Source organism: Felis catus, chromosome B2, assembly GCF_018350175.1.
Source record: "Felis catus isolate Fca126 chromosome B2, F.catus_Fca126_mat1.0, whole genome shotgun sequence".
NCBI lineage: Eukaryota > Metazoa > Chordata > Mammalia > Carnivora > Felidae > Felis > Felis catus.
The window spans coordinates 98140979-98161983 of record NC_058372.1 but is presented as its reverse complement, the minus strand read 5'-3'; the positions used below and the strand labels follow the sequence as shown (position 1 = coordinate 98161983).

The window sequence follows — 21005 nt, the reverse complement described above, 5'->3', positions numbered from 1 at the left end:
TATACAAAATCTCAAGGGACTCCAAATCGCCAACATAACTGAAAAAGAAGAACAAAACTGGAGGACTCACACTTTCTGATTTCAGACCATATTACAAAGCTACAGTAATCAAAATGGTGTGGTACGGGAATAAATTGGACATATAGACCAACAGAATAGAATAGAAAATCTAGAAATAAACCCTCGAGTATGTGGTCAGATGATCAAAAGATGTCAATGTCACTCAACAGAGAAGGGACAGTCTCTTCAACAAATTGTTTTAGGACTGGATATCCACATGCAAAGCAATGAAGTTAAACCTTTATCTTATACCAGACACAAAAAAATTAACCCAAAATAGATTAAAAATCTAAACATAAGACCTAAAACTATAAAACTCTTAGACAAAAACAGGGAAAAACCTTCATAACATTGAATTTGGCAATGATTTCTTGGATATGACACCAAAAGCACAGGCAAGAAAAAAGCAACATAGACAAATGTGACTACATAAAACTTTAAACTTTTGTGCATCAAAGGATATAATTAACAGAGTGAAAGTCACCTAGGGAATGAGGGAATGTATTTCCAAATTACATATCTGATAAGAGTTTAATATCCAGACTATATGAAGAACTCCTACAACTCAACAACAACAAATAGAATAACCCAATTTAAAAATAGGCAAAGGACTTCAATAGACATTTTCCCAAATATGATATACAAATGGCCAATAAGCATATGAAAAGATTCTCAAAATCACTAATCATCAGAGAAATACAAAGTAAAACCAAAATGAGATATCACCTCACATCCATTAGGATGGCTAATATCAAGAAAGACAGGAAGAAGGAGAAGAAGAAGGGGGAGAGAAGGTAGTTGGGGAGGAGAGGGAGGAGGAGGAGGAGAAGGAGGGGGAGGGGGAGACAGATGGGGCATGGAAGGGGAGGAGGAGGTGAAGGAAGAAAGAACAAGGAAGGAAGGAAGGAAGGAAGGAAGGATGGAAGGAAGGAAGGAAGGAAGGAAGAAAATAACATGTGCTGATGTGGATGTGGAGCAATTGGAACTCTTGTGTACTGTTGGTAGTATTGTAAAATGCTGCTCTTTCTATGGAAAATAAAAATTAAAAACAGAATTACCTTATGATTCATCAATTCCACTACTGGGTTTATATCCAAAAGAATAGAAAACAGGATCTCAGAAAGATATTTACACATCCATGTTCACAGCAGCATGATTCATAATAGCCATGAGGTGGAAGCAACCCAGATGTCCATCAACAAATAGATTTTTAAAAACATGGTAGATACACACAAGAGAATATTATTCAGCCTTAAAAAGGAAGGAAATTCTAATGTCTCCTACAACATGGATGAATGTGGATGGGTAAAATAAGTCAGTCATAAAAAGACAAATACTGTATTATTTCACTAATACATGGTACCTAGAGTAGTCAAACGCATAGAGACAGAAATTAGAATGGTAGTTTCCAGGGAATAGGGAGAGGGAACAATGAGGAGTTATTGTTTAATGGGTCTACAGTTTCAGTTTGCTAGATGAAAACTCCTGGAGGTGGACAGTGGTGATGATTATCCAACATTATGGATGTACTTAATGCCACTAAACTGTACACTTAAAAATAGTTAAAACTGGGTAGCTCAGCTGGCTAAGTATCCAACTCTTGGTTTCAGTTCAGGTCATGGTCTCACAGTTCGTGGGATCAAGCCCCATATCAGGCTCTGTGCTAACAGTGCAGGGCCTGCTTGGGATTCTCTCTCTCCCTCTCTCTCTGACCCTTCCTTGCTCATCATGAAGTCTCTCTCTCAAAATGAATAAAGTATCTATATGTGTGTGTGTGTGTGTGTGTGTGTGTGTGTGTGTGTGTGTGTGTATAATGGAATATTACCCATCCATCAAAGAGAATGAAATCTTGCCATTTGCAATGATGTGGCTGGAGCTAGAGTTTCTTGTGCTAAGGAAAATAAATCAGTCAGAGAAAGACAAATACCATATGATTTCACTCCTATGTGAAATTTAAGAAACAAAACAGACGAACATAGGGGAAGGGAAAAAGAAAGAGAGGGAGGCAAACCATAAGAGACTCTTAACAGTGGAGAACAAATGTAAGGTTGGTGGAAGGGAGGTGGTTAGGGTTGATGGAGGGGTGTTGGGTGGGGGGATGGGCTAAACGGGTGTTTGGCATTAAGGAGGGCACTTGTTGGGATGAGCACTGGGTATTCTATGTAAATGATCAATCACTAAATTCTACTCCTGAAACCAATATTACACTATATGTTAACTAACTAGAATTTAAATAAAAACTTGAGACAAACAAAACTAGGTAAAATAGTAAATTTTATGTCTATTTTACTACAATCGAAGAAAAGAGGGGGAAATAATGTAAAGAGATCCCATGTACTCTTCACTCCATTTCCGCCAATGTTAACATCTTGCAAAACCATAGTACAGTATATCGCAACCTGGATATTGACCTTGATACAGTCAAGTTATAGAGCAAATGCATCACCACAAGGATCCCTTATGTTGCTCTTTTATAGCCACACTTCTTTCCCTTCCTCACCAGCCTCTCCTTAGCCCCTACAATCCACAAATCCATTCTCCATTTCTATACTTTGTCATTTCAAGAGTATTGTAGAAATGGACTTATACCATCTTTATGCGATTGACTTTTTTTCAGTCACATAGTTCTCTGGAGATTCATCCAGGTTCTTGGGTATATCATTAGTTTGTTCTTTTTTACAGCTGACTGCTATTCTATGGTACAGATGTACCACAACTAGTTCATTTACCCTCTGAAAGACATCTGGGTTGTTTCTAGATTTTGGCTATTGTGAATAAAGCTGATAAAATGTTTGTGGAAAACAAAAGGGAGAGGAAATCTGGCCACATGCTACCACACGGATGAATCTTGAGGACATTACCCTAAGTGGAATAAGCCAGTTACAAAAAAGACAGATACTATATGAGTCCCACTTATAAGAGGTATCTAAAGGTAGTCAAATTTAGAAACAGAAAATAGAATGGTGGTTGCTAGGGGTTGTGGGGAGGAGGAAATAAGGAATTGTTGTTTAATAGGTACAGAGTTTCTGTTTGCCAGGTGAAAAAGTTCTGGAGATCTGTTTCACGATAATGTGAATGTACTGAACACAACTACGTGCGCGTAAAATGATTACTATGACAAATTTTATGCTGTGTGATTTTTACCACAATAAAAATAAGATAACTTCATCCAGTATTTCTGTTTCACAGATGAGGAAACAAACTCAAGGACGTTTTGTGATTAGACCAATGTCACACAGAGCATTAGTGCTGAAGCTGGACTGAAATGCAGTTCTTTTGACAATTGTTACTTTCTACTGAAAACTAACAGGGCTATAAAGCTTTTGCAATTAGATTAGAACGTTCCAAATAAAGCTTTCATAGAAAATCCATGGCTAATATTTCTTCAAAAGGGAAAGAAAATTCAATTTTCTGAGAATGATTTTAGCAAGAATTTTATCTACAAGGGAACATGGTTATTTTCTTACCTTCAAAAACTTTGCTTGGAGTTGCATTAATGCATCAATTCTTTTCCGTTCTTTTAGTTTGGTCAACATCTTCTTTTGCCAAGGATCACATTTTGGCTTAATCTAACGGACAAACATGTTCATACAAAGTTACAACATAACAGAATGGTTCTAAAAAAAAGTTGCAAGCAAAGAGATTCAAGCGCCTTCTGAAATGGGATCTAATCTTGGTGCTAGAAAGTTTGCCAAGATCATGGGACATCTTGGAAAGGGTCTGCATGGGTTCACAGATCCATGGAGGGAGATGGCAGCAGCAATTCCTGTTGGTGCCTGGCCTATGAGATACATTACTAGCTTCAACTGGGACGACACAGCACCATCCATGAGCAGGAGGGACCCTAAATCCATCAGTGTTGGGCACCACACTTGATTTATGGGGCAAGAAAAGTGTGACCACAGATACTCCACAGTAAAAATTTACCTTCTGCATTAATAGGGTATATTTCAAAAACTAGACCCATAGCTGTACATACATCAACATACTCATAACTCTTAAATTTATATCTAGCTCTAAGCTCCAGTCTATTATATCCAACTATCTCCTTGCTATCATAGTTGGAAGGCAAATGTAACAATCTAAAACAGAAAGTCTGGCTTTTCCCACACCAACCACCTATTTGCTCAAGCCCCAGGAGATTTCTCTCCTTTCCCACCGCCCATCTTACCATACAAGACTTTTCTTTCTCTCACAATTAGTTGATCCTCATTATTATGGATTTTGTATTTGAAAATTTTCTACTCACTAAAATTTATTTTTAAAACCCAAACCAATAGTAGCAGATCTATCCAGGTTATTCATGGACATGCAAAGGATGGTGAAAAATTTGAGTCATCCAACCCCACATTCCCAGATGAGGTCAAACAAGGTGACATTCTCCTTCTTGTTTCAGTTCTCATACTGTAAACAAGTTCTTTTTGTTTCTACATTTTCATGATTTTTACTGATGATGTCACTGCTTAAAATGGCCCCTAGGTATAGTGCTGAAGTATTCCTAAGTGTTCCTAAGTACAGGAAGGCTGTGATATATGTTATAGAAGATATACATATGTTTGATAAGTTTTTTTCAGGCATGAGTTATAGTGCTATTGGCCACGAGTTCAGTGTTCATGAATCAAAAACATATATTAGTCTTTAAACAGAAACACACATAAATCAAAGTAATGTATTGATCAGTTGATGAATAAACCTTGTATTTTCCCTACGAACAATGGTTCTGTATTTGTTAATTCAGTGTTTGTGGCAACTTTATAGAACATAGTAACCCCAAACAATGAGAATCCGCTATACTTACCACTACCCAAAATCATCTTGTTTAATCTGCTTCTGTATTGTTTGTAAATTGTGTATCTCCAGCACCAAGGGTCATGCCTCACACATAGTATATACTCAATGAATAGTTTTTGACTAAAAAGCTGGATTTACACAGCTCACTTATACCTTTGAACGTTATTCTTTGTTCTAGCCAAGTAGCCAAGACCACTAACAACAAGAGAGTTCTGACCCAATAGAGAGTACAGGATCATGGGGGCTTTTCAGAGAAGGCAGGTCAACATGGCTAACTTCAACATGGACCCAAGGCAGGAAGGAGCTGGGGGAGATTGGTGTACCTACCGTTGGTCCTATGGGACAGTTTGCTTAGGGCACTGAGGCGAGGGAAAAATAGGGACCAGACAGACCTGGTGCTACCAGGTTGCTTGGCCTGCTTGTAGGATACTTTATTACCATGCTGACATCACTGACAGGTGACTATCACTACAGGTCTCCTTACCTTTATAAAGGAAATCCAGTTAGCTTTCTTTTTCAAGGCCATACCAGGTCCTGCCAAACCCAAATTCTCCATAGTAGCTATCTTCGAATCATAGTCTGGAAATGTTTGCATTCTCTGTTGCTCCATAAAGATGCTTTGAAATTTTTGGGAAACCTAAACAGGATGAAGGCAAAGTTTTTCTTAAAGGGTCAGATAGTAAATATTTTAGTCTTTGCAGACCATATATATAGTCTCTGTTGCAAATACTCAACTCTGCATTTGTGGTATGAAAGCAGTCATAGTAATATGTAAAGTAGTGGGCATGGATGAATTCCAATAAAACTTTATTAAAAACCAAAACAAAACAGGTGGTGGCCTGCAGCTGTCATTTGCTGACTCTGCTCTAAGGAATTAGAGAACCAGAATAAACAGTACCCAAATATAAGAACTCTTCCTACACGAACAAAAAATTGTTGTAATGTGATTATCTTGTGAGCACAAGCACTGCACATAACACTGTTATAAGAAAGTCAGAAGTGGAGGGGGAGCCTGGGTGGCTCAGTCGGTTAAGCATCTGACTTCAGCTCAGGTCATCATCTCGTGGTTCACGAGTTTGAGGCCCCGCATCTGGCTCTGTGCTGACAGCTCAGAGCCTGGAACCTGCTTCAGATTCTGTCTCCCTCTTTCTCTGCCCCTCCCCCGCTCACACTTGGTCTCTCTCAAAAATAAATTAAAAAAAAACGTTCAAAATAATCAGAAGTGGAAACTATTGCTATGGAAAGGAAACAAGCTGTTCTTTTGGAACAAGTCTGCTCAGCAGCTTCATGGGTTGGTTGGTTGGTTTGTTATCATTGATGATAGCTACTGTGTTATCATTTATTTTTGTTTATTTTGACTCTTTTAAAAACACCGTCTTATTCCAATTCCAGTTTTTGTTTATCACAATGCTTGCTGATAATGAGGGTAAGGTACTCCCTAGAAGGGCTCTGCTGCAAAGAAAGGCAAGAGCTGAAACATCATCACCTTCAAAGAAACCAGAGGACATGTGATACCACCGGTTTCAGGGAGCATAAAGAGACCATGTTACATATTAGCAGAAATAATCCTAGTAAAATCATGCTGGAACAAGCACACATGGAAGTGAAAGTTGAATGTCAAAGCAAATGGTGACAGGGAGGACAGGGGCTCCTTCTTACACAAAGAGCATTCAAACACATTCAGATTTTAGTTTTGCCTGTTTGGATCAATCAATTTACTATTTTTCCCTAGCGAATACATATGCTTGCAAAATTCCACACCCAGACCTAAAGTAATATCTTTATTATTGATGCTTTGGCTGAAAACTTTATATTCTAAATTTAAAGCTATCCATACATAATTCTATTTTTCCCTTTGAAATGAGTTTTAACATGGTTTCTATTAATACGAGTTTTTTTTTTAAAGGAAGTGCAACACTGTTCTAGTTCAGCAGACTGCATGACTTTAAAAAATCACTACATAATATAAAACTCTATTGAATTTAAAGAATTTTTGCCAATAGGAGAGCTACTACAACACATTCCGAGAATCGAAGGGCTCAAGACACTAGACAACTCCATTATGCAAATCTTCCAAGTCTTGGCTACTTTTATACCATCTACTATGGACTATAAACTACTCTTTCTTTAAATTCTACAGAAAAATAAATCCTGTGATCCCTCTGTGTTGTATATTCAAGAGACCCAGTACTCTTACAGAGGGGAAGTTCAAGTGCTAATCTAAATCTCACCTATTAAAATTAAATTTTATCACTCTAGAAACAATTGAGGCAGCATAAATATCCAACTTTGTGGCAAACAGTAGTGTTTTCTTTCACGAACACCTATCTTTGTATTAATAAAGAGTCCATCAAGTACCAGGTTAAAGAGTTCCATTTCCTTAGTAGCATCCCTTAGCTCTTCCACGTCATATGGGATATTAAAATGGGAGAGCAGGAGCCTCAGCTGGGGTTTCAGTCCTTCTCTTTCAGTCATGTGTTGGGGCAGGGAGAAAGCAGCTTCTGTTCTTATCAGCCCTGAAAAAAGAAAAACCCAAAACCAAGAACACTGAGACCAATAAACACTAATTAGGGAGGGAAAATGGAGTGTTCTGTGAGATAACTGAAGGCAGGAGCTTCTCTGTTCACAGGGAGGCCCATTCTGCTCTTTGCCCAAGCTTCTCTGGCACAATTTACAGGCCAGGCCATCCTGGGCCATGCCTATCTGACAAACCCTTGATGCTGGCTTTCTGGGGGAGGTAGCAAGGACCACTCACCTTCACACAGCCTGTAGGAGAAACCCAACAGAACCTTTGAAGAATGACTTAGTGGGAGAACTACCTATAGTCCTTTGTGGCAAACAAAGATTATGATTTATAAACTAACCAACAAATTAGAAGAAAGTGAGAGCTTTTATCTCCTTTTGCCTGGCTCACTCCTGCTCATTTTTAAGGACCCAGTTCAGACGGCCTTCCTCTGAGACGCCTTCTCTGATTCCCTACAACTAAGATGGCTGCCACCTCAGGTGCTCCTGTGTCACCCTGTACATATCCCAAGCAAATATGCCACTCAGAGTAGAAACCTGATTAGGTTTCTTAGTTATCTATAACACAAGGTAAGGGCAGGAGGACCATTAAATTGATTCAGATAAGGAAATTATTTTTTAAGCATGTAATATTAAAACTGAAAGAGACCTTAGGTATCACTTAATCTGTAAGGTGTATTTTGGAGATGAATAAATTGAAGCCCAAAGAGATGAAATGACCTAAACAGGCCCACAGTGAGGCCACTACAGAAATATATCTGGAACCTAGTACTCTCAACTTCAAGTTCATTGCTTTTCTCCCTCTCTCTTTATTTGCCAGTTATATAGAGGGAGATAATAATGTCTAAGAAAAGTATTTTTCTTATTTTTTCCATCATAAAATATTAAATTAATACTTGTTTATTAAGAAGATATAACTTCTTGGCATATAGAAAAATGTCAAGCAAGATCAATGCCATAAAACAACACATGTGCAAAACCACAATCTTCTTTCTCCACATTACCCAAGGAGAGAGAAGACTGATTTCTTACCTGAAATGCTGGTATCCACAGGGTCTAGAGATCCAGAACTCTGGATATTAGGGTCGATGTCATCAACACATACATTTTCATTCTCCTGACAAGCCTCAGGAAATTCATCAATAGCTACACTCAGCACTTTGGAGATGGGCAAATACTGGAGGGACTATAGAAGGGCACAACCAAGAGGCCACATGTCAACTCAATTCTCACAGAAGCTTCCAGACTTAGGTTCAGGAGCAGCCCTTTGCTTTGATAGAGGAGGAGGAGATAGAGGCGGGTCTTAGTAACCTGCTCAAACATGGGGTGCTAAATCTGGATCTGGGAGACTTGTTGTGGTCACCAACACTAAGCAACCTGAACCTCTAAGTGGGTCTACATTGATCAAGCATCCATTATGGACAAGACACTGTGTGAGGTATTAGGGATACCAACAAGAATGAGACATGGAATTGGGGCACCTGAGTGGCTCAGTTGGTTAAGCATCTTGACTTCGGCTCAGGTCATGATCTCATGGTCCGTGAGTTTGAGCCCCGCGTCAGGCTCTGTGCTGACAGCTCAGAGCCTGGAGCCTGTTTCAGATTCTGTGTCTCCCTCTCTCTCAGACCCTCCCCCATTCATGCTCTGTCTCTCTCTGTCTCAAAAATAAATAAACGTTAAAAAAATTATTAAAAAAAAAAGAATAAGACATAGACCAACCTCAAAGAGTTCACAGTTTAATGGGGGGACAAAGACTTATGAGCACAGTGTTATTATGTCATGTGACTGGGGAGAGAGGACTCACAGGTAGACACCATAGTGACCAACTAGGGAACGACTGAAGTTAGGATGATGGCCAGTTTTCTGGTTTGGGTAATTCAGTGGATGGTAGTATCACTGAGATGAGCCATAGACGAGTAGGAAAAGATTTAGGTAGCAAAATAATAATCTTCCTAAAATAGACATATGATCACATCACTCCTTTCTGATGCCTCTAGCCTGGATTACAGCCTCTCATTGGTGACTCTATTTACTCTGTGATTACACTTATTCTGTTCTTTTCTATTCCATCCTATTCTTTCTTACCACATGGTATTTCAGTTGAATATTTACTTGCTCATTTCCCTTCCAGCCTGGGACCCAGTTACTTTTTTCAGCAAAGCCCATATTGTTGTTTCATGGCCCTGGACATGTACCTGGCATGTATTAGACCCTTATTAGATACTGCTGAATAAAAAAGCAGATCTAAATGGGACATCATAAATTCTGAACAAGATGATGAGAAAAAGAACTTGCAGAGTGAATATGCAATAATACAGCAGACACATGTTTGAAAAAACTAAATTAATGGAGTGGTTTCATTAGAGCAAGTTTTCTTTTTTTTTTTTTTAATTTGTTTTCAACGTTTTTATTTATTTTTGGGACAGAGAGAGACAGAGCATGAACGGGGGAGGGGCAGAGAGAGAGGGAGACACAGAATCGGAAACAGGCTCCAGGCTCCGAGCCATCAGCCCAGAGCCTGACGCGGGGCTCGAACTCACGTACCGCGAGATCATGACCTGGCTGAAGTTGGACGCTTAACCGACTGCGCCACCCAGGCGCCCCTAGAGCAAGTTTTCAAAAAAACATTTTCAAAGGTTTCAAAGAAAAAAGCTAATGACTATTTTCCTGTCATTCGTAGGGCAAGGAGAACACAGAAGCAGTGACAGTCCAAAAGTAGGTGACAGGTGTGAAAAAACAATGCTGACCATCATGGGAGGGCACTATATTATCATATAACTATGTTTCACATACCCGTAGGTAGTGGTGAACAGTCCTGAGCGAGTGTAGGTGACACACAATCCACTTTGTGTAAATAGTCAGGTCTTCTTGTGTCACTAAGTTAGAAGGATTGTTTTTTCCCAGAAGGAAGTTTTCTCGTGCAACAGACAATCTTTCAGCTCTCTGAAGGGCATCATTGTATTCCTGCATAATGTAGGCAACTTGTTTCTGTTTAAGAGGAAGGCAGAGTCAGAACACGATTATTTGCAAGCTGTTCTCTTGTGTCATTTGCTTCCAAGCATAGGCTAATGCTGTTTGGGGGCCAAATAAGAGGCTACTAGAATATCAAAATTCTTTCACATTCTGAATTTGACTGACAAGGGCAGCAGTCATATTCTTAGGAGAGAGAGAAGCAAAGAGTCAGTGCATATGGATGTTTGGTAACTATAGGGGGCTTCTTAGCTTTTTATCTATAGCACAGGAGGCCAAATCCATGAAGAAAAATGCATTTTCTATCATACAAAAGTTCCTTTAAATCTCATCCTTAAAAATAGGTGCCATTATCTTCTGCCACAGGCAGAACAGGTAAATAGGTGCATCCATGAGTTCCTTTACCATCTTTAGCCATGACTTAAAAAAAATGAAAAGCTACACTGTTGAAAAACAGTATGGAGATTCCTCAAAAAATTAAAAATAGAAATACCATATAATCTAACAATCCCACTTCTGGGGACATATCTAAATAAAACAAAATCAGTATCTCAAAGAGATATCTGTATTCCCATGGCCACTGAAACATTATTCTCAATAGCCAAGATACATAAACAGTCTAAGAGTCTTCTTATGGATGAATGAATAAAGAATATGTGGTATATTACACACAATGTTATATTATTTAGTAATGAGAAAGAAGGAAATCCTAACACCTGTGACTGACGTTAGGAATGGACTTGGAGGATGTTATGCTAAGTGAAATAACTGAGACAGAGAAAGACAAATACTGTATGATTACATGATGATTTTTTTAAAAAAGTTGAACTCATAGAAGCAGAGAGTAGGACAGTGGTTACCAGGGACTACAGAGTGGAGAAATATTGGTCAAAGGGTACAGATTGGCAGTTGTGCAAGATGAATGAGTCTAGAGATCTAATGTACAGGTATGATGACCATACTTCATAATGTGTATTGACAAGCTTATTGATCATTTTGTTTCATTATAAAAAAGAGGGGTGCCTGGGTGGCTCAGATGGTTAAGCATCTGACCCTTGATTTTGGCTCGAGTCATGATCTTCCAGTTGTGAGATAAAGCCCTGTGTCAAGCTCTGTGCTGAGTGTGGAGCCTGCTTAAAATATTCTCTCTCTCTCTCTCTCTCTCTCTCTCTCTCTCTCTCTCTCTCTCTCTGTGTCCCCCACACCACTCTTTCTCTTAAAAAAAAAAAAAAAGAGCCCATAGGTTCTGTTCTTGAGATTCCTACCTTGTAAAGAGGATAAAGTTGCTCCATAATCTTACTGTGCTGGCAAAACCTCTTCCATCTAAGCATGTGTAAATATTTACTCTGGGCCAGCTGGGTAATTCTCTCTGTATAATACTTTAACAAAAACAATGATAAAAATTAACACTTAGAATACAATTATAGTAGAAAGACTGAATTAAGTCTTAAGAACACTAACAATAGGAAAATCACTCTCTGGTTGCTTCAGAATGATGGATTTTTCCTACACGAAGATCATAAAATTAAGAAACCTGGCTCAAGACACCATTAAACTTTAAATGAAGCAAGTAGTTATTTCTAAATCTATATGATATGTTGCCAATCTAATAGATGGTACTTTATCATTTAGTCAACAATTTTAGCAGTGACATAAAAGCCTGTACAATTGTCTAAGGCTACACTGAAAATTTCTTAAAAACTGAAGTTATAAGTCTAAAAATACAAAGCACATTATAGGTAAGATTATGGCTTTAATCTTAGACCAGAACTTTTATTTATACTTAAAAATAGTCAAATAAACCAACCATCTTTAATGTTTTATTTATGATAATAAATATAATACTGACCATGATGGAACAGGTAGGAACAGACTCATCCTTCCATCATAAATAACTAGAAAATAGGACAAAATAAACAGGACAACTATTTTCTGACATAAAACAACACACAATGCAGGACTGTGGTCCTTGAAGGACACAAATGAAATGAGCCCTACAATCACCTTGGTTTTCTGCCTGAAGAAGGCAGTTTCTGAACCACAGAATAAGAGAGGAAATCCCAAACAGAGCACGGCAGTCTCTCTGAGTTAAGGAGAGAGAAATTGAAGCTTCAGAGGCTGAGTCAGCTGGAATTTGCAGGGCAGAGTACTGGAGAGAGGGATGTTGTGCAGAGAAAGGGCTCCAGAAATCTGCATGGAGATCTCTTTGAGCTTTTTGCTGACTATTAAACTATGCATACAGAGGGTGAAACTCCATGAGGCCATGCAAAGAATAACTGACTAGGGAAGTATAAACTGAATAGTTCTCACAGTTCATACAGGGACAAGAAATGTTCAAGTTCCTGGGGCGCCTGGGTGGCGCAGTCGGTTAAGCGTCCGACTTCAGCCAGGTCACGATCTTGCGGTCCGTGAGTTCGAGCCCCGCGTCAGGCTCTGGGCTGATGGCTCAGAGCCTGGAGCCTGTTTCTGATTCTGTGTCTCCCTCTCTCTCTGCCCCTCCCCCATTCATGCTCTGTCTCTCTCTGTCCCAAAAATAAATAAACGTTGAAAAAAAAAATTTAAAAAAAAAAAAAAAAAAAAAAAAAAAAAAAAAGAAATGTTCAAGTTCCAGTTAAAGGGAAGAGTCCTCATTGCCACCTGACACGTTCAGTGGAGACACCAGAAGAGTCACACTTTAGTAATAAGGATAAATGATCCTGAGTGAAAGTTAGTCTAAACTTGATCTAGCTTGATACCAAGCCTTGAAAGTATGAAGCCGATCTACAACTTAAATGCCTGTCAGAATAAACTCCAATACTCTTTAAAAGGAATTTAAAAAACCAGCATTCATTGCTGGAGGGGTTGTGGGTGAGAGGGGTGGGCTAAAAGCATAAGGGGCATTAAGAAAGACACTTGTTGGGATGAGCACTAGGTGTTATACATAGGGAATGGATTTCTGGAATCTACTGAAATCATTATTGCACTATATGCTAACTAACTTGGATGTAAATTTAAAAAAATCAGCATACAAAAATGTAAGATTGAAATGTCCAGTGTCAAAAAAAATTACTAGACATGCAAAGAAGCAGGAAAATGTGACCCAAAAGCAGGAGAAAAATTAATGAAGAGAATCAGACCCAGAAATGGCACCAGTGATGAAATTAGCGAATAAGAACTTTAAAAGAGCTAATATACTAATATGCACAGCATGTTCAAGGACTGAAAGGAAGGGGCACCTGGGTGGCTCAGTCAGTTAAGCATCCAACTGTGGCTCAGGTCACGATCTCATGGTTCATGGGTTCAAGCACTGTGTCGGGCTCTATGCTGACAGCTCAGAGCCTGGAGCCTGCTTTGGATTCTGTGTCTCCCTCTCTCTCTGCCCCTCCCCTGCTCACATTCTATCTCTCTCTTTCAAATATAAATAATCATTTTTTTATAAAAATTATTAAAAGGAAAATGTGAACATAATAAGGAGAGAAATGAAAAATACCAAAAAAATCAAATAGAAGTACAAAAGAAAACTACAATATATGAAATGAAAAATTCATTGGATATGATTAACAGCAGCTTAGTGCAGAAGAAAAGATTAGTGAACTTGAAGATATAGCAATAGAAACTATACAAAATGAAGCACTGAGGGGAAAAAAAAGACTGAGAATAAATTAACAGAGCTTCGTTGACTTACAGAATGATACAAAGTGATTGAACAAATGTCTAATCAGAGTCCCAGAAGGAAGGAAGGTGATGGAAAATATATTTAAAGAAATAATATTTGAAAACTTTCAAAAACTGATGAAAATGATAAAAATCACAATCCAAGTAGGTCAACCAACTCCTAGCAAGAGAAACATAAAGAAAAACTCATCAAGGAATACCACAGTCAAATAGCTTAAAACCATTAGAGAAAATCTTTTTTTTTAATTAAAAATTTTTTTAATGTTTATTTTTGAGAGAGAGAGCAAGCACAAGCAGGGAAGGGGCAGAGAGAGAGAGGGAGACACAGAATCTGAAACAGGCTCCAGGCTCTGAGCTGTCAGCACAGAGCCCGATGAAGGGTTTGAGCTTGAAAAACAGCAAGATCATGACCTGAGCCGAAGTTGGATGCCCAATGTACTGTGCCACCTAGACACCCCTAAGAGAAAATCTTAAAAGCACCCATAGAACAAAAGGACACATTGTGTTAGGAAATGAAAACTATCTATGCCAGAAGACAGTGGAGCAACATCTTTAAAGTGACAAAGGAGAAAAACTATCAACCTAGAATTTTACATTCAACAAAAATACCTTTCTAAAATGAAGGCAAAATCAAGACTTTTTGCAAAAAAAAAGCAAAGACAGAGAATTTATTCATGGCCGATCGGCAGTACAAGACATGTTAAAGTCTGTTCTTTTTTTTTTTTTTTTTAAGTTTATTTATTTATTTTTGAGAGGAAGCAAACACAAGCAGGGGAGGGACAGAGAAAGACACAGAATCCAAAGCAGGCTCCAGACTCTGAGCTGTCAGTACAGAACCCAACATGGGGCTTGAACCCACAAACTGTGAGATCATGACCTGAGCTGAAGTCAGAAGCTTAACTGACTGAGCCACCCAGGTGCCCCTAAAGTCTGTTCTCTAGGCAGAAGATAAATTATATCATATGGAAGCTTAGGCTACACCAAGGTTTCTTAAACCCAGCACTATTGACATTTGGGACTGGATAATTCTTTGTGGTGTGGCTATTCTGTGCATAGTAAAATATGTAGCAGCATCCCTGGCCTCTACCCACTAGATGCCAGTAGGAATCCATTCCTTTCCCAAATTGTGACAAAATGTCTCTAGACGCTGCCAGATGTCCACCATCTCCAGTCTCCCCTTCTCTCCGCTGACAATCACAGATATACACAAAAGAATGAAGAGTGCCAGAATGATAGGAAAGTGAATCTTAGATGACGGTAATGACAAAAGTTTAGGTGGCAAATAGAGAATCTCAACATCTTTTATTTCTTTGTGATTAATTCATTCATTAATTGCTAGTTGCTAATGAACTAATTTGCATGCAGAGTGAGAATATAACTCATAACATAAGAGTAAAGAACAAAGAGTTTTAAAAACCAAAGCAATACATGCTTATTATAAGAAATTTAGAAAATATATAAAAGTAAAAAGAAGAGATGCATTGTTCTGCCATCCAAAGATAGTGATTGCTAACATTCTGGTCTATGTCCTTCAAGTGTTTTTTCTATATATTATATGACTGTTATTATGACACACACACACCTTAGTTTTTGTCAACAAATATTACATAATAACAGAATAGTTTCTTATGCTAAAAAATGTTTAATGGTAGAACAATATTCTATCCAGTATTATGCTATTTTTCTTAGCTCTCCTATTGTTTGATATTTAGGCAATTCTGATTTTTTCACTTTTATTGTAATTTTGCAATAATAATCTTTATGGAAAATGTTTTCTACCATATTTTGAGTTATTTTCTTAAAATACATTTTCAGAAATATATTCCCTAGCTAAGTCAACAGCTTTTTGAGGGCTGAGACTTTCTTAGTATTGTATTGCCTCATAATACCAGCACAGGGAGTAATTGATAGAAACTTAGTCAATAGTTTAGTGACGATAACTAAATTTCTATTAATTTCCAGATCTGTTTGTCAAATTGCAGCATGACTCTTACTTACCTGCAACAGAAGCAAAGGTAAATTTTCAGGAGTGTACTCTCTTCTTAGGCAGCTCTCTAGCTCCCTCTGCATGACATCTGCTTGAACAACAAGGGGCTTTGACTCAGCCACCTGAACCCCAGGCAGCAGAACAGGCAAACAAAGAAATAAGGAAGAAAAATTACCATTGTTTACGACAGCAAACGATACTCAATTTCTGATAGTTTTTACACAACATGTTATACTGTTATACCTCGGTTTCCAAATAACGAATTGTAATAGCACAAATCAAGAAACTGTAAAATTTCAAAACATCACAGAAAATAGGTATCTCCAAAGAAGTAGTGGCCTACTCTGATCTAGCAGTGAGCATTGGGCTGTTTTGCTCTCATAACACTGTCAATAACATCAGCTGGTGTTTGCTGAAAATAAAGTTTTCTTGCTAAATGTTTCAAAAAGTTAGCAAAATCCAGTGTATTGTTGTATTACAATACAATTGTGTATTACAATTACACTCTCCTACTCACCTGTAAAGTTTTCTTTAGAGCCAATTCCCTTTCTCTTCGAAAGTAAGAAATGTCCTTGGGCATTCGAATAGAGCTGCAGAAAGATTTATGCAATAGAAGCTGTAATTATAGAAACTGTAATAAACCAAATTATAGATAGGCCCTGATTACTCTTCAGAACTGCTCATTTCTAAATAACTATGTCATATTATACTGGATTATTGAGAGCATGTAAAGACCATGTGCTTCTGTCTTAGTCTGAATCTCTCTTGTGTCTAACTCATGTTTGCTAAGCCTTTCCATGGGCCAATTTTCCTTTCCTTCACTCTAACATGGTTTTTCCTACTCTCCTTGATTTACCTCTCTATTTTCAATTCCAGAGTACTGGAAGAAGCACAATGATTAAAATCCACCCCCCCCCCCCACACACACATATTTCCTCCAGTAACCTCATCTCTAACGAGTACTATGCTTATCAGACATCTCTTTCACCCTACACAAAACTAGTATATAAAACACACTAGTTATAAAACACTAGTTATAAAACACACTAAATACTAGTTCTTCAGAATCATCTTTGGAATGAGGTAGTAATGTATGTATTTACTGCTTCTTCCCCTGATGTTCTTTCCCCAACCCTCACCATCCACATTGTATTTACTTGGCTATTCAACCTAACAGGGACCTCATATTGTTCCTCTTGACCAATTGTAGCAATAATAGAAAGAGAGGGATTTGAAGATCCTGAGCCCATGAGACTTGCCACTTAGGGGCTGATCTTTTTACCTTTGTTTTTCGAAAGAGATTGCTATCATTGGATGCATTTACCTATAGAAAAGCTCCTAATAAAATACCATTTGCAGAATTCATTACCAAACATCTAGCATTATTTCAGTTTTTATATGCCTCATCAAAATCAAGGTCAAATTCAATTAAAATATTTTTGGAAAAAATGAGACCTCTTTGCACTTAGCATGATTGTATAATAGCATCTGGAACTTTAAATTTTTGTTTTTTTATTTCTTTTAATTTTTGAGATAGAGAGAGACAGAGCATGAGCAGGGGAGGGGCAGAGAGAGGGGGAGATACAGAATCTGAAGCGGGCTCCAGGCTCTGAGCTGTCAGCACAGAGCCTGACACGGGGCTTGAACTCACGGAGCATGAGATCATGACCTGAGCTGAAGTCGGACGCTCAACTAACTGAGCCACCCAGGCGCCCCATAGGATCTGGAACTTTAAAACAATGGTATTTGTGAGCACTTTTCTATTTTCCTTGGTAGGATATTGCCTCTAAATGTCTTAGCAATACTAGAATACAGGAAAAATTCATGGCCAGCTGTAAAATCTGAGCTTGAGATAATGTCAATTGTCTATATAAACAATAAGAGGGAGCTTATAGAGATTATGGGGTGAAAGTGGGGGCTGAAGCCCCTGAAGACCATGACTTCTCACTACTACTATTTACCTGTAAGCTTGATGAGTCTCCTGTTCTTCTATCTCAGACTTTAGTTCAGTCAGTTGCAAAGCCAGTTCTTTTTCTAACTGCTGGATCCTTTCTGTGGAAGCGATCTTATAAATTTCATCCATGATTTGCATTTACTGTTTTACCATATCCTGAAAAACAAAGAGTACAAAGTTTCTGTGGCTGACTGACTCCCTTGGTAACCTTTATCCAGTGTATGAAACTTTGTCCCTCTTTCTTCAAGAAGTCATGCCAACTTTGTGATAATGTATGCTTTTGCAATTTGAGGAAACAGGCTGACTAGACTGTTGTCATTTATGATTTAATTACCATTTAGTAAATAGTAGAGAAAACAGAAATCAGAACCTCCATTGACTATGTTCAGCCCAGTTCACCTTCAGAAACATCCCTACTCGAGCTCTGATGATGGTGGTTTATTAAAACAAGAATGCCTCCCTCTGGCCCAACCTCTGCAGTCTTCATAAAGGCTTGTGGGAATTACACACTAAATGTTATTAACGGTGGTTAATGTGGTTAAGGTTGACTTCTAGTATCACTTCAACTGGAACAAACAATAGGTGGGTACAGGATCCCTCTACATGCCTAGAGCATTTCTCCATAAGCCTTTTTTGAAGCCATGGACTTCTAACTAGGGAGAACATATTGAGGATGGAAAGCAACCTAATATGATCATGATCTTTGCACTTTGGGATTTGCAAGAAAATCATACTTATGCATTTAAATGTGCTTTCTTAGCTCTGAATGCTTATATTTGGCATACTGCTTTTATCATTAAATAAAATAGTTGATAATGCTTCAGTCCTACCCCATCCAGTTCACAGCCTGTCAAATACAACACAGTTATTTACTAAGAACTTAGTCAGTAATTCTAATTACAACACAAATTAACTGCATGACCCAGAATGGAACCCACGATTTGTAGGGGATTCAGAAGATGATGTGTTTCCTGTGCTACTGCTGCTACTGTCCTGGATATGTGGGATAAACTAATTCTTGGGTCACATTAGACAGGTTTAAAATATTTAACCCTTCCCTTTTTGCTTTGACATTTCTGGATTTTCATTTTTTCTTTCGGAGATACTTCATTTTCACAAGTTAATCTGCTGTCATTCCAACAAATAATTAAGGTGTAGAGATGTTTTGTGTAGAGGCTTCCTTTGGGGCTTATTTATTCTTTTTATAAATATTAGGAATGGAAATGAGCATGCATGCTCAGTCTAGGTTGTGAACCTGCTGGGTAATAAATCTGTCATGTTTGGCAGACTGCTGGAGCTCAAAAAAATGCATTGTTGTTCCTAGCAAAAGTAAAATGTTATGAAAAATATTTGCCACTTGGCAGTGTCCTTTCAAGTTGGGCAACCAGTGAAACAGCTGCCTTAACAGCTGCATTCCAATCAGCAGCCAAGAGTGGCAGCAACACAGGCTGGCTGATTCTTCTTGCAAAGGATGGACATTCTGCCTTCATTTCCTGATCAGTTTCAACACTTCGCAGCTCAGAAATGAGAACATTTAATCCTGCATCGTTTAGCTCACTGCACAGTGAAGTAAAGTATTCACAAAATTAACATCAGGAGAGGTCAGTCTTTGACAACTATCCATGAGATGGATCCAACCCAGAGGAACCCATGCCTGTTGAGCGCACACATCTAGTGCCAAAGAGACAAACAGCTCTGTGTATTGGAAGGCGGGATAGGGTGGATTCCATTAGTGAGTACCTACCTGTTCTGTATCAGGCAGGCACTGGGCCCTCTTTTAAAGTTCCCACAAAGAGAGTCTCAAAATTATTCAAAAGCTTTTTAAAAAATAAGTAAATTTAATTAATTATTGATTGTAACAAATAAAAAACCTGCTTAAAAATGGTAAAATCTAGGGGCACCTGGGTGGCTCAGTTAAGCATCCAACTTTGGCTCGGGTCACGATCTCGTGGTTTGTTGAGTTCAACCCCGCATCAGGCTCTGCAATGACAGCTCAGAACCTGGCGCCTGCTTCTGATTCTGTGTCTCCCTTTCTCTGTCCCTCCCCTGCTCACACTCTGTGTGTGTGTCTCTCTCTCAAAAATAAATAAAAATTTTTTAAAAAGTGGTAAAATCTAAGCTGTCAAAGATAGTAAGATTAGCTTGAGCAGTGTTTGTGGGTGTTCAATGGGTGGTTAAGGTGGGCTTTGATAGACTTAAAGAAGGCATGTTTAGAAGAGAAATACTGAGTAACTAGTGTCTTCAGGAAAATACTGTGTCAAAAACTTCAAGGTGACTGACTACTAAAAGAATAAAAATGCAACACAGACCCTCTCAAACAAGTAGAGGTGGGAGGTAGGAATGAGTTTAATAAATCCAACAGAAATCAGGAAAAGAGAGAAAAAAGAAAAAAAGTATGGTAGAGATAAGTTCAAATGTATCAATAATTATAATAAATGTAAATGGATTAAGCCCATCTATCAAAGTAAGATTGGTATTATTTCTTCCTTAAATGTTTGGAATAATTCACCTATGAAACATCTCAGCCTGAAATTTTCTCTATGGGAGGTTTTTAAAATACAGATTCAATCTCTTTTTTTTTTTTTTGATGTTTATTTGTCTGAGAGAGAGAGAGAGAGAGAGAGAGAGAGAGAGAGAGAGAGAGAGAGGCAGGGGCAGAGAGATAGTGAGACACAGAATCTGAAGGAGGCTCCAGGCTCTGAGCTGTCAGCACAGAGCCCAACACGGGGCTCGAACCCACAGACTGTGAGATCATGACCTGAGCCAAAGTTGGACACTCAACCAACTGAGCCACCTAGGCACCCCTACAGATTCAATATCTTTAACAGATTATGATTATTCATATTTTGTATTCCTTTTTGTGTTTATTTTAATAAATTTTTAAAAGGACATTTCATCTAAGTAGATAATTTTTTTGGCATAAGTTTGTTCATTCATAATATCCTTTCATATTTTGAATAGCTTTTTAAAGATATAATTAACACACCATACAATTAAACCACTTATAATGTACAATTCAATGATTTTTAGTGTATTCACAGTATTGCATAACCATCACCACAATCC

The 21005-nt window shown here is 38.2% G+C and overlaps 1 protein-coding gene across 10 annotated transcripts in view; it reads right to left on the bottom strand.

Moving 5' to 3' along the window:
• CCDC162P (coiled-coil domain containing 162) overlaps window positions 1–21005 on the bottom strand; it is a 175365-nt gene that overhangs the window by 134576 nt on the left and 19784 nt on the right. For 9 of the 10 annotated variants that reach the window (XM_045058585.1, XM_045058588.1, XM_045058586.1 and 6 more), the window contains 9 exons: window positions 17947–18095; window positions 16503–16575; window positions 15997–16107; window positions 11610–11723; window positions 10168–10362; window positions 8407–8560; window positions 7210–7367; window positions 5336–5488; window positions 3528–3629 (listed from right to left, as the gene is read on the bottom strand). In XM_045058585.1, coding sequence (XP_044914520.1) covers window positions 3528–3629; window positions 5336–5488; window positions 7210–7367; window positions 8407–8560; window positions 10168–10362; window positions 11610–11723; window positions 15997–16107; window positions 16503–16575; window positions 17947–18077 — 1191 coding nt within the window. In that variant the 5' untranslated portion in view covers window positions 18078–18095. Of the gene's footprint in view, window positions 1–3527; window positions 3630–5335; window positions 5489–7209; window positions 7368–8406; window positions 8561–10167; window positions 10363–11609; window positions 11724–15996; window positions 16108–16502; window positions 16576–17946; window positions 18096–21005 lie in introns of those variants that run through there. The other variant, XM_045058593.1, reaches the window with a different exon arrangement.